The sequence below is a fragment of the Monocercomonoides exilis genome (assembly GCF_001643675.1).
Source record: "Monocercomonoides exilis strain PA203 chromosome Unknown scaffold52-633478, whole genome shotgun sequence".
In the NCBI taxonomy this organism is placed as follows: domain Eukaryota; phylum Preaxostyla; order Oxymonadida; family Polymastigidae; genus Monocercomonoides; species Monocercomonoides exilis.
The window spans coordinates 393,340-407,985 of NW_027150597.1; the positions used below are offsets into that span (position 1 = coordinate 393,340).

Sequence of the window (14,646 nt, forward strand, 5' to 3'; positions counted from 1 at the left end):
TCAATTTCCTTTGTGAATGTTCAGAACGCCGAATTCGTCAGCGCTTCAGTCGTCAATTTTTCGGCTAATTACAGCAAGCGATGTGCATTCCATAGTGCTGACTTGCATCATGACCCATCTTAACCGAAATGATGCTGCACAAATTACCTCATTTCATGATTCTTTGTACAAGTCATCACCAGCTGCAAATTTACAATCAATAAAAGAGTACATTCAAAAGTTTGTTTTTTTTAGAAATTTTAGTTTCGAAATTTCAATGAAAACTTGCCTTTTTGTTGATTAATTTAATTTTAAAGATTGATGAAATCAATGATGTGCAGCCCTCTTTGCTTTATCTTTTCGATGATTTACTTAGACCGCCTGCATAAAAGTCGATGCTTGATACTTACGACCCCGACTGCGCATCGTGCAATTCTTGTGAGGTTTATTTTGATATAATTTATCTTTTTTTAGAAATTTATTTTTTTAAAGCACTGTAATTGCTATAAAATATTTGGACGATCGTTATTTTTATAATACATATTACGCAAATCTCGGAGGATTAACTGTTTCGGAATTTAACAGACTTGAAGTCGATTTTCTATCAAGATTAAGATTTCATCTATTTGTTGAGAATAAAGCGTGCGAAAATTTTCTGACGAGATTGAAAAATTATACAGACAGCTTGCGAACAATTAGTCCTTCTTTATCTGTAAATCATTCTCCTCCTTCTCCATCCCCATCGCAAAAGGCTATAACAAGCCCGAATTCAGATGCGTCACAAAATCAAAACGATGGCCAATCACCTTCCACATCATCACAATCTGCGTCTCGCTCATCTGCAAATCCTTCATCTTCGTCTCCAACACCACCATCAGCTGGAATATCTCCAACTTCTCAGGATTTTGCCTCTCCACCTAGATACAATTCACCAATTATTGTTCATACTCAGTCGGCGCCTCGCTCAAACTCTTCGGCTAACTGTCAAGGATTTCCTCATTCGTCAGGAGGAGCAAATGCCCAATCACCATTTGGCTCCTTGGCTCCATTTGGGATGCCTTATCTTCTTTTCCCACCTTCTGGGCCACTTCCCATTTCGCAGCAGATCCCATCAAATCGATACAATCGGCAGTCACAAGGGTCTTCTTCTCAGGGTGTGTCTGTTGGGAATGTGATGCCACTGGGTGCGTCTTCTGCGTCATCTGTTTCCTCTGTCTCTGTGGCTGAACAGATTCCGTCTGTGGTGCCCATCGCAGGTGTTGCTGGAAACCCTCCACTGACAGACTTCACTACACTTCTAACACAGATGACGCAGGCTTTCCTACCTCCCCCATATCCCCCTCAAATAGCACCATTCTTTTCACCTTCTGAGCTATTCCACCACACAAATCACTCATCACGCTCAACCTCTTCTGCTCTTTCATCCTATTCCTCCACGCCCTCTTCTTCCTCTGGCTCTTCCTCTTCCTCAGCATCAGTCTCTCTTGCATCACCTTTGTCTGCTCTGTCCGCCTCATCGCTGGCACAGCTGTCGTCTTCTGCCAACGGCGTTGCTGGACTGGCAATGATGATGGATGCACTCACCAGCGATGCCTGTATGGCTCCTCATACAAACCCTCATTCACGCTCTTCTCTGTCTGCTTTGTCTTCCTCCTCCTCTTCCTCTTCTGTAGCTGCACCTCACAACAACTCCATTTCAGTTGCTGGCACTTCTTCTGCTGGGATAGCGTCTTCTTCGATGTCTCATCCTTTTTCACACACACAATTCTCTTCATTCGCACCTGTCAACGAGCCTTTCAATTCAACCATCGAAAACCCAACTCTTTTGCAGCCTTTGTCAAGCGCCATTTCAGCTTCGCTATCATCGCATCAGTCTTCAAAGACATCTTTGCTTTCTTCTTCGTCGTGTTCATCTTCTTCTTCTTCAAATACACATGATTCATCATCATCTTCTTCTTCTTCTTATTCATCCACTTCATCGTCCCATCCACCAAATGAAGGCAATTCACTTTCGAATTCTCAAAAATCATCTCATTCAGCTGGTGACAGAACTGATAAGAACAACCAAAAACCATCTAATTGTTATTCTTTGTCTTCGTCTGCAGCATCTGAATATGACAACAACAACAACAACAACAATAATAATAACAAGCAGACATCAACATCATCTGAAATGAGCAAAGGAAAGAAAGCAGAAGCTGAAAGTGACACTGCACTCACATCATCATCATCGTCGTCGTCATCAGCTTCTTCTTCTTCTTCTTCTGCGCCTGCATCTGCATCATCATCTCATAACACATCATCCACTTCACAAGGATCTGCTTCTTCTGCTGCTTCTTCTTCAACCTCATCCTCATCCTCATCTTCCTCTTCCTCTTCAACCACAACAGCTGCTCCTTCATCTTCATCATCATCATCAATTTTATCCACATCAAAACTCTCATTCAGAGCACGCCCATTCATTTCCCAACTCCACTCAACTAAAAGCACTAAAAGTTCATCCACAAAGAAATCATCATCATCATCTTCTTCTTCTTCTTCTTCCTCGTCTTCTGCTTCTTCATCTTCTTCATCCTCATCCTCATCATCTTCTTCTTCCTCTTCTTCTTCAACGCACAAATCGTCCACCACCAAACCCCACACCACATCTCGCCATCGCCCCCATGAAGATGAGCCCTTCTTCTCTAATTCTCCCTCTCAATCTCTGTTTTTTCCAGACGAAACACAATTTTATGCGCTTCCAGTGACAGACGCACCATCTAATGGAATGTCATCTTCTATGAGTCCATCAGGCATCAACACAACATCTTCATCAGTTTCTGAAGGGAATGGATCAACATGTGCAGACAATGCGATGGATGATAAGAGATTAGTGCATTCAGGGAAGAACGAAAGGCAGGAGAAGCTGTTTGGGAAGGAGGAGGAAGGAAGGAGAAAGGATATGGATGCACATCGTGAAGGAGAGAGAGGGAAAGAGAGAGAAAGAGAAAGAGAAAGAGCAGAACATGAGCGTCTGTGTGAGAGTGACGAGGTTGTTGTGATTGAAAGGAAAGGAGAAGTGATTGAGGTGGATGAGCGCCTGGTGGAGAAGATGTTTCTGGAGCAGAATCAGCTGCTGCTGAAGCTGGGTCTCCTTCCCCCGCCTCTGCAGATGCTCAACAGCACTCTCGCTCAAGTTTCGCCCTCTCCACCTTCACTCTCTCTCTCTCAGTCTGCTTCATCCTCAATGGCTGCTCCTTCGGTGCCTGTCTCTATGCCTTTGTCTATCCCTGCCTCTGCTTCTTCTGCTTCTGCAACTGCACCATTATCAGCTGTGCAATCTTGTAATGCAGGTTCTTCTTCATCTTCTTCATCAAATGCCTCCTCCAATTGCATTCTCCCTTCAAATGTCATCCCAAATCCTGTTCCTTCTGATACCACTGGCTCTTCTGCATCATCATCATCATCTTCCTCCTCTCTTTCTCTCTCATCCAATGCATCTGCCTCTTCCCTCCAGTGTGCTGCTAATCCTTCTGCTTATTATCAGGCCCCTCTGCAAACAGCCAATCTGATGGGATCAGGACTGGGTGTTTCTCCTCTCACGACGTATCCTCCTTCTCATTCTGCCATGCTCAATGCATCGACATCATCTCCATCGAACCCGCAACAGCAGCAGCAGCAGCAATCACATCAAATGTCTCACCTTCCTTCTTCTCAACATTCACTGCCATATCAACCTCCTCTTCAATCATCATCATCATCTTCTTCTTCTTCCACAAATTCTTCTTCCTCTTCCTCTAATTCTTCATATCCAGCTGATCCAGCTGTCCAACCCTCCAACCTTTCCTCCTCATCCACTTCATCCACACAATACCCTCCTCTCTCTCTTCCTCCGTCGCAGCGTATCTCCTCTATGCCTTCCATGTCTTCTATCCAATCCATGTCTTCAATCTCTTCAATGTCTTCTATACCTTCTGTGTCATCCATGGCATATGCTGCCCAGCCTCCTCCTCCTTCTTATCTGCAGCCAATTCAAAGAAATGCTTCTCCTTCGAATGCTCAGCTGCCTTATGGCACCTCACATGGCATCTCCAATGAATATCTGCAGAGTCAGTCATTGAATCAGGCAATGGCTGCTTATCAAAGACCTCATTGCAATAATAGCAGTAACAGTAATAGTAATAACAGTAATTGCAGTAACAATAATCCTAATGCTAATAATACTAACAATAATATTCTTACAAACATTCCATCTTCTCTTTCGAACTCTTCTTCTGTTGTACTTCCGCCATATCCCCCTCAGCAGATGATGAAGATGCCAAATACACAGCTTCGACAGCAGATGTCTCAACAGCTCAATCAACAGCCTAATCAACAACAGCAGCAGCAACAGCAACAGAGATATGATCAGACACAAATGAATGACAGGATGCTCACTGCAAACACGATGGATGTGAATTCTATGAATTCTACGAACTCTTTAAACACTCAACAGCCTCATCCACAACTTCAACAACAGCAGCAGCAGCAACAGCAGATGATGATGATGTCTTCTGTTGAATCCAATCAATTGAACAACCAACAGAATTATGCATCCATCCATCTCAGCAATGAACAAGTGAAATATACTCCACTGTCTCAGTCATCTGCTCAGATGGCAGCACAACAAGAGCGCTCTTCAAAGGAAGACCTGTTGCAGCACACACCTCATATGGATATGACATCAGAGGATGGGATGATGTCTTCATCGGCTTCATCGTCTGGTTATATGTCACAGAATGAAGGGAGAAGTTATGATTCTACTAGTTCATCATCATCATCATCATCAGCTTCTTCATCTGTTGTATGTTCTTGTGGTTCAAACTCTTCTTCCTCTTCCTCTTCTTCTTCATCCTCCACTTCATCATCATCATCTTCATCCTCCTCCTCATCCGCACAGATCGGTTCCTGCACTCTCCATCCACCTGTTCATCAGGCTCCTCTTCTCCCTCATCCACCTCGTCTTCGTCCATATCCTCTGCCAGGCAAAATAGCACTTCAGTCTAATTCCAGTTATTCCTCTTCTTCTTCTTCCTCTTCCACTTTGTGTGATCCTCTTTCTCCATTCCATCCATTTGATTCACCTCCACAAAGCATGCTACCGAGAAAGAATTCGATTCAACTGTCTCAACCGCACATGTACGAGCAGATGCAAGAGATGGACAAGGAAATAGATCAGATCAATAACAACATCAGCAACAACAGCAGTATAAGTCAATATAGACAGCTTCCACAGAAATCATTGATTTCAAATGATCCATCAACATCAACAACAACAGCATCATCATCACTTACTCAATCATCTGCTGTTGCTATTCATCAAAGGCATCTATCTTCGCCCACTCCACCCCATCTGCCTGTCTCATGTGGCAAGCAACTTCCACATATATCTCCTGATTCCATGACAAGTACTAATAATATCAACAACAATAATACAAGTAATAATTGCAGTAATAGCAATATTACCAGTAACAATATGAGTCAGTTACAATCGCTCTCTAATTCTGAGCTGTACAACATGAGCAAAAAAATGGATGTTCAGATGCCTCCGCCTTCTGTGAATGCTTCTGTTTATTCAGCTGCATTGGGACAAAATAGAACAATACAGCAGCAGCAACAACAACAGATGCAATTGGCAGGTTCAACAACAACATCATCATCATCAGTTTCATCTCAACAACCACTTCAGCCACAGCAGCTGTCTAACTCTCTCCCATCCAAAGAGATGCACTCCGAAATGGCTAGAAATCAGATGGTGGATGGATTGTCTCTATCGTCATTGGATTATTCTCGACTGGGAATGTTTCCTGCTTCTCGCCCTGTTCTGTCTGTCCCTGCGGGTGTTGGCTATTCATCTTATCCTCCTGACTTCTCTCATATTCATAATCCTTCATCATCATCTTCCTCTTCCTCTTCCTCTTCTTCTTCTTCTGTAAATTCATCGTTGGGAATGAATGGTTCTCAAATGACTTCAAATAGCATGTCTCCACATGCTTCTTCAGCCAATTCTGAGCCTTCATTCTCTTCTATCAGCCCTCGCCATCTCTCTTTCCTTTCTATGGCCTCATCATCCATGCCTCAATCAATGCATTTTGATAGCTCATCTCCTTCTTCCTCATCTTCCTCATCTTCATCTTCTTCTACCAATTCTAATTCCAGCTCTAATTCAAGTCTCTCTATTTCTTCCCAGCAGATAAGCCAACCACTATCATCACATCAGAAACAGCAGAATATTCAACAACAGTCACAGCAACAGTCACAGCCAATGCTGAATTCACTTGTGTTGCACCCAAACTATCATCCACAGATGTCTCAGATGTCTCAAATGCCACAATTGTCTCAATTGTCCCAGCAGCATATGTCATATCCCTCACATCAATACACACAGACACAGCTGGCTGAGATGCAACAGTTCTTCCTGTCACATCAGGTGCAGACACAACAACAACAACAACAGTCTAATCACATTCAGAATAGAGAGAACTATCCAATGCAGATGGACAAGTCATTTCCATCTGCCTATCAAAGCCAGTTGTTGCACATTCAACAACAGGCACAGCAGATGTCTTCTGTTCAGCGTCCTTCTTCTTCACCTTCTTCTTCTTCTTCTTCGGTTTCTTCTGCCTCTTCTTCTGTTGTTGGTGATTCAAGACAGACAATTCAACAAGAAATGAATAGAGACTCCAAATCTGCATTGTATCCCGACTCTTCTCGCACGCACATGCATCCAAACACAACATCTGCCGCTAATTCCAATGCTGCCTCATTCAACTCACAGCAGCCGTTTCCTCTTTCTCTGCTTCCGCAACAGGATGTTATTCTCCAACCACAAAACATACAGACTCACAATATGTCATCATCAGATATGTCGCTTTCATTCAATGGAATGCCCTCGTCACGCTCATCACTGGCTGATCCAATGGCGAATGAACGAATGTCTCTTTCGTATCAGCAGACAATTTCTCGACTGCTGGGACAGCCAAGAGAAGGCATGGGATATTCCTCTGATAAACAGCAGGTGTATCAGAACGATGTGACGAATGCAATGGAGAGTGGAGAAGGAGAAGGAGAAGGAGAAAGAGAAGCAGAAACAGAGGAAGAGAGGCAGAAGCAGCAGAAGATGATGGAAGAGGTGGCTGGGCAGGTGAGTGCAGAGTATTTGGGTGAGGAATCAGCTGTTTCGCATTCAAATGACATGAAAATTGATTCAAGCACTCGAAATGCTAATGATGATGTTGATACGAAGAAGCAGAAGCGCAAAGAGAGAAAAGAAAAGAAGGAGAAAGAGAGGAAAGAGAAAGAAGAGAGAGGCAGAGGAACAAAGGAAGAGAATGGAGGAGAATCACTTGCACATTCAAAGGCATTTTCTCTTTCTCTGTCTGCTTCTTCTTCATCCTCTTCTTCAAATGACGTCCTATCTCAATCAGAATATTCTGTTTCAGTTGAACAAGCTCTTCTATATTCATCTAAAGAGAATGACAAACAAGAGCAGAATTCTGTTTCTTTGATGGATGACATCGAAGGCAGTGGAAAAGGCAAAGCACACAAGAGAGTCACAGCCAATGAGAACAAGTCAATTGGAGAGAAGCATCCACCAATCATCCATCCGTCATTCAACACAACATCTGAGGCCATCTCACCCACGTGGAATGCATCGTCCTCTGCTCCTTCTCTTTCTGGCATTGGCAACAGCAGCAGCAATAACAATAACAACAATTGTTCATTATCCACTGCTTCTTTGTCAATGTCTGGCCAGTCTGTTACGCCTTATCCCACTCCATCTCCTACGTCTTCTGTAGCCACACTCGCCACACCCACACCAATCCCCACTCATCCACCGCCTCCTCCTCACCCTCATCCTCATTATGTGCCTCCATTTGCCTCTCCCTCTGCTCTCTTGGCTGGCTCTATTCCTTCTCCTTCTCCTGTTCCTTTTGCTTCTTCTTCTTCCACTTCCTCGTTGTCTTCTGCATCTGGTGTTATATTAACTGCATCTTCACCCAATCCAATGCTTATCTCTTCACAAGGAGCAGCTCAAAAGGGAAGGTCGCAAACATCTGCACCTCAACTTCAACTTTCTTCTTCTTCAAATTCTTCTTCTCAGATTCTGATGGGAATGACAAATGCACAACTAAATCATCAGAAATCAGCACTCAGCCAGAACAACATGAAGCATATCGCAGCAGAAGCATTGAAGAAGCAGGAAATGCATGATGGAATGGACAATGCAGAGAGTGAAGAGATAAATGCAACTATTTCAAAGGAAGAGAACATTCATTTGAATCAACAGCACAAAAATGCAGATGATGAAGAGATGGAAGAGATAAACGAGGGAAATTCAGAAGAGAAAGATGAAGTGGGGCAGACAGAGAAGGATATGAAGCCGCTTTCAAAGAGACAGAAGAAGAGAGAGAAACTGAGGGAGAAGAGGAAGAAGAAAGAGGATGAAAGAGAAAAGAGAGAGAAAGAGAAAGAGAAAGAGAAAGAGAAAGAGAAGGAGAAAGAAGAGAAAGACAAGCAATCATTGATGAATGCATCTAATTCAAAGGCAGGAGCAGTTCATTCGAATGAGAAAGGAGAGAGGGTGAATGCATCAGACAATACAAAGGAGCATTTGGAAGGGAAAAGCACATCTTCAAAGGAAGCAGCTGCTTCTAAGCAGAATGCGAATAAAGAACAGAAATCAACACAAAGCAAAGGAAAAGAGGCGAAAGAACAAAAAGAAGGGAAAGGGAAGAAGTCGAATGAAAGTGAAGCAAATAGCAGAATGAAGAATGGAGAAAAAGAAGGAGCACATCAGCAGCAAGGGAAAGATCATTCATTGCAATCAATTACAAACAATGAAAAAGCAGAAAAGATTGAAAAATCAACAGAACAAACACGTTCAGAACAAGAAAAAGCCAAAACAAAGCAAAATACACAGCAAATTGCACAACAAGCTCAACAAATGAAGCAAACTCAGCAAAAGCCGAAGAAAGTGAAAGTGCGGTCAGTTGCCATTCAGACAGAGCAGTCTGTGTTTAGTGGGGCTCTTCTTGCGAAGCATCTGGGGGCTGTCCCTCCATTCACTGCAGCTGCTACACGTGTATCGTCGGTTATATTGCCATCGTCAGCTTTTCCAGCACTGCCTGTGAAAGGAAGAGCGAAGAAGGATGCTCATCATACAAGTAATACTGCAACCACTACAGCAGCAGCAGCAACAACAACTTCTTCTTCTTCTTCAAATGCAAACACACAGAATACATTTAGCACTCAACCACCACTGACAAAGAAGCAGAAGAAAGCAGAACAAGCCAAGCAACAACAACAGCAACAGCATTCTTCACAATCTTCTCATCAGCCAAACCTTCCAGCCCATTCCTCACTCAACTTCACGTGTCCTCTGTCTCCCTCCAGTGGCTCTATTCACTCAATCATGTCTGCCACCTCATCTGTCATGAGCACCTCTGCCTCTGCCTCCACCTCCACCTCCAGCACCTCCAGCTACACTCAGCCATCAGTTGATCTCTCTCGTCCAATCACTTTCTCCTCTGCTGGCACTCAGACTGATCATGTTCCATTCACTTCTTCTCATCTGCTTCCTCCTCCCTTTTCGAGTGTGCCTGAGCATCTCCATTTGTCTGCACTGCATCCACAGCCGTCTTCTGTGCTTAGCCCATCTCCTCTGGCTTCCTCATGCTCTATATCTTCTTCTACACCTTCTGCATCTTCTTCATCTTTATCATCTTCTTCTGCCTCATCCTCTTCATCTGCCCAGCAGAATACAATGATCTCAGACATTCAACAGTCTCCTCCTCTTCTGCAGGACCCTCCACAACAACAAGTTTATCACTCATCTACTTCTCCTTCTCAGCAGATGAGCATATCTTCAAGTTCTCCTTCGTCTTCTTCCTCTTCTTCCTCTGCCTCATCATCATCAACATCATCAACAACCATGCCTTCTCTCTTAAGCAATCCACAGCCTCTTCCATTTGACAGCCAACTGCGCAATTCAAATGAACGATCAGAAGGAGAAGAGCAGTTTTATCACTACGCTGCAAGCAGCATCAGAACACAGCCATCATCATCATCATCTTCTTCTTCTTCTTCTTCAACACCATCATCAACATATACTCAGAGTGCAGGAGAAATGCAAATGGTGTATGTGTCAAGGGGAATGAGTCGGACTTCTCCTTATCCTTCGATATCTCCTCAGTCACAGATGATGGAGTCATTTGCTGCTTCTGAAACATATTCTGCTCCATCATCTTCTTCTTCTTCTGCAACTGCTTCTAATTCATCATCCATTGGTTCATCATCATCATCATCTTCTTCTTCTTCTTCTTCTTCTTTATCTTCTCAATCAATCCAGAGAAGAGGCATATCCATTTCTGATAAGGGACCTCTTCTGCCTTTGCCTGCATATCTCTCTCAGGCAATGCACACATCTCAACCGACTGTTCCATTGCATCTGTCTCCTAAGCCATCTCATTCATCATCTTCCTCTTCCTCCTCTTCCTCTTCCTCTTCTTCTGCTCAATCTTCCTCTTCAAAATCAGTCTCAGGTTCTTCTTCTTCCTCCTCTTCTTCTTCTAATTCATCATCATCTTCTTCTCCATCTCCTTCTTCAGTCATGTCTCGACAGACTTCTCTTTCTCATCTCTCCAACAGCGCTCTTTCTCCTCCTTCAAGTGAAAAAGCTCTTCTTCCGCTTCCTCTCCCTTCAATGAGGAACATATCGATGAATATGAAGGGACCTTCCGCACACCAATCGAGACAGCCGTTCATACGCTCTTCATTCTGCCAGCAAAATACAGGCGCTTCTAATTCATGTGGAAGCAATATATCTTCTTCTACTTCTTCTTCTTCATCTTCTTCCTCCTCTTCTTCATCGTCTTCTTCTCAATCATCTTCTCAGCAAATGTCATTTCCTGTGCAATCTTCATACACACAAAATGCATCCATGTCAAATTCTAACTCTTCATCTGGCACATCATCGTCTTCTTCTTCTTCTTCTAATTCTTCTTCTTCAAATACATCGAATTCTTCATCAAGAAGAGAAAAGGAAGGAACTAAGCGTATTGTTACATCCACTCCACCTCCTTCCTCTGCCCCTCTCTTGCCAACCCCTCCTTCCTCTTACTCTTCCATCACATCTCCAACACCCAGACAGCATTTGTCTTCTTCTTCTTCCTCCTCTTCCTCTTCTTCTAATTCCTCCTCCTCCTCCTCAAATTCTTCTTCTTCTTCTTCATCTTCTTCCATTCATTCACAATCTCCCTCACCTGCCCCTCTCCTCTCCACCACCCCTCTCCTCAGCACTCGTCTGAATCGCTCTAATCACAGATCCTCACGCAAAGCATAAGAAGGATGACATGAAAATGATTCTGTTATGAAGCATTTCGCATTTTCACAAAACATTTCCTTCTGTGATTTATTTTATTGTTAAAATTTAATATCATTATTATTAATAGTTATAAAAGTAGGCATTAACTTTGATTTAACCTTCACTTTTTTTGTTATAAACCTATTAAGTTGTTGACTTCATTGGGGAATGTTTTTTATCTATGTCTGTTTATTTTAAATCAACTTACTGTGTTTTCCTTTCATGATTTGCTTTTCTTGTGCCAATATTTGAATAATCTGATAAGCTTCTTCTTTTTTTTTAAAAAAATTGGATTTTTTGTTTAAACATTGTTTAAAGTCTTCGGGATTGCTCTCATTTTATTTTAATTTTCCGAATCTTGTTTTGCTGAGAAGAAGTTGTCTCCATTTAATTCTTTATGTTTTCAGTCGTTTGCAAAATCATCACAAAAACAGAAAAGAAGCAAGAGCAGAAAATAGAAGGTTTTTGTTTTCGTTGGGTCATTTTCATTCGATAAAAAGTATTTATTCTTTTAAAACCAATATTCAAAGAAGAATGGAAAAAAAGTATCTTCTCTTGAATTCGTTCAGACGAAAATAGAGTCCATGGATAAAATCTGTCAATTTATTGTTGTTGTGAATTATTAAATTGCACATTCAATTGAATTCAAAGCAATCTCATTCAGTGATTAATTCTGGAGAATATGTTATGACTTTTCTTATTATGGTCATCAGATCTCAAAATAACATAAAATATATGAATAATCAACTTTCAAATCAGATCGAACAATCTCGCACAAAAGAAGGCGATCAGGAATCAGATGCAATAGCAAGTTTGGTGCTATTTAAATGATACAATCTCAGAAATTTTTATTTTTAAAACATTTGTTATTTTTTTTATTATTCAATCAAAAATGAATAGACTTGCAAGTTGCAATTTCTTTTTTAAAATCTCGTGTCGATGCAATGGAAAAGCGTTTTTCTGAACGTCAGGAGCAGATTCAATCCCTTTCTCTTCTTCTTCCGCTTGCAAGAGTTTCATACACTTTTTCTGAACTTATCCAAGTTACTTCGGTTGTTAGACTTCACAAAAAGGCAGTTCTATGCATCAAGGCAATGAGCGAAGTTCAGACGCCAATTCCACTTGGCACACCACTGAGTAAATCATTATTCAATGTGAAAGTCACTTCTCACGATCTAGCCTTTTCAGGAAGAGAAATTATTAGCACACAAGAAGTGCCATTTCGTTACCTTACCCAGCGAGAAGCCGAAGCAGAAGGGTTGGATGTTCATTCACCACCTCTTTCAGAAGCTCATTTCATCATTACTTTTATTCTTGACAAACCCGTCACATATAAAATTGGAGTTTATAGACCTTTAAACAGCATGACAACGCAAAGGCAGGAGCTTCAAATAAAGTCTCATGTTGCCCAAACTGGCTCATCTACGTTTGGAGAAGCACCTTTACCAACTATAAAGCATCAAAAAGATGAAGTATTTGCTTCACCATCTCCTGGTCATCGTCCAATTTCTTCATATCCAGCAACATCACCTCAAGCTTCTGTTTTTTCTTCATTCTCCACTCCTCCTGCTTCGATGCTTAAAGCTCAGACAGAAGGAGATTTCGCAGTCCCAAGCACAGGATCCACTTCATATGCCATTCCTGACCGTGTTTCATCTTCTTCTCCTTTTTCAGTTACATCTCCAACAATCTCTGCACAAAACTATTTAATGGCTCCATCCCATAGTAGCTCTGCGTACCCTGTATCAAGCTCTCCCATGGTATCATCCATGATGTCATCATCGTTCAAGCATGCACCCTTCTTGTCTGTTCCAACACCTTCTCCTCCTTCTTTCCAGCAAATTCCTTCTCATGTTCCCCTATCCATCTCACCAATGCCAACTTCCGTGTTGGGCTCAACCACACCTCCGCTCCTTCCTCCGCTTCAGTCAGCTTCTCCTTATTCTTCGATCTCTGGCACTGCAAGTGGAAATGAAGCTACCATCGACATTCTTGGAAGAACACCTGCTCCTTCTTATATGTCTGGCACACCATTTGTGACTACTCTCTCATCATCACTAGTCCAATCAGGACAACTGGGATCTGCAGCTTCTTCTATTTCTTCATCTGGAATGTATGCTTCATCGCTGCAAACCACTTCGGGTGGTCGAGGAAGGCATCTGACAACGTTGCACATCCCAACCTCGCCTATCTTCATTCGCTATGCATTCGCCTTCAACGAGAAGAAGAGTGCGGCTGGATTGGCTGTGAGTGATCACGGGCTGTGTCTGAGTTATGAGCGTGATGCAGTGGGGCGTCGAATGGGTGTGACTGACGAAGTGATGGAAGGATCTTCATTCTTCTGGAGAATGCGGATTAAGCATCTGGCGCCATCTACTCCGATGCTTCTGGGGATTGTTGATGAGTCGCTGTGGATGCCTGGGCAGACGCTGACTTCGCTCAAAGGCGCTGTTGTTGTGGATGTGCAGGATCTGTCGGTGTTTGTGAATGGAGAGCAGCAGAGGATATTTGCGAGACAAGAGAAATACCAACTGAAAGAAGGCAGCTGCATTGACTTCTATTTGGACTGCAAAGACGAAAAACTCTACATTTCTTTGGATGAGATGCCGGCAAAGGAGATCAAAGAGATTACTCCGTTCCCTCAGAAATGGATAGCAGCAGCGGAGTTGTATTGCCACGGCGATGCTGTTCAGCTTGAATTCCCTTATCCACGAATTGTCATTGACCATTCTGATGATGAAGATCAGGAAGAGCGAATCTGGAGAGAGCAGGCAGAGCTTGTGTACATGCAGAATCTGCCCATATCTACACCAGAGCCTTCATGGACACCAGACAAGCAGTTTGAAGGAACACCGAAGAAGATTGAGACACCAAAAAATGAAGACGACGAGACAGAAGACGATGACGACGACAACCCACAGCCGGTACACATCAGTCGGTAATGTCAGCTCGTTCATTGAGTTGAATCGGGAAATTGTCATCTATTCCTATTTTATGCTTACAAATTTTGCTTTGAAAAAAAGCATTTCGGTTGTACATTTGGATGCTTAACCATTTCTTTGGCATTCAAATGTATTTTTTATTGTTTCTCCACTGATAGTTTGCTTTTTTTACAAAAAGACTTATTTCCCGTTTCAGCTTTTTCATCTCATTGTTTTTTGAAATTCTATCTTCTTCATTTTTTTATTCTTTTTTTTCTGATAAAGAAAAAAAATATTAACACCTTCAAAAACTAATGATTAACCAAAAATCAAATAAAAAACTGATTAATTATTTTTTTGGAA

At 42.3% G+C, this 14,646-nt stretch overlaps 2 protein-coding genes across 2 annotated transcripts; both read left to right on the forward strand.

The window, feature by feature from the left end:
• Nucleotides 1–16: 16 nt before the first annotated feature.
• MONOS_1590 (putative Cyclin) lies at nt 17–11,823 on the forward strand (the record flags this gene model as incomplete). The annotated part of the gene is made up of 3 exons (XM_067868803.1): nt 17–219; nt 297–422; nt 472–11,823. The coding sequence occupies 3 exons, from the start codon at nt 17–19 to the stop codon at nt 11,339–11,341; spliced, it is 11,199 nt and encodes a 3,732-aa protein (XP_067720676.1). The 3' UTR covers nt 11,342–11,823.
• Nucleotides 11,824–12,080: 257 nt separating this feature from the next.
• Nucleotides 12,081–14,626, forward strand: MONOS_1591 (uncharacterized protein). Its single transcript, XM_067868813.1, has 2 exons — nt 12,081–12,173; nt 12,263–14,626. The coding sequence occupies exons 1-2, from the start codon at nt 12,098–12,100 to the stop codon at nt 14,302–14,304; spliced, it is 2,118 nt and encodes a 705-aa protein (XP_067720677.1). The 5' UTR covers nt 12,081–12,097; the 3' UTR covers nt 14,305–14,626.
• The last annotated feature ends 20 nt before the right edge of the window (nt 14,627–14,646 follow it).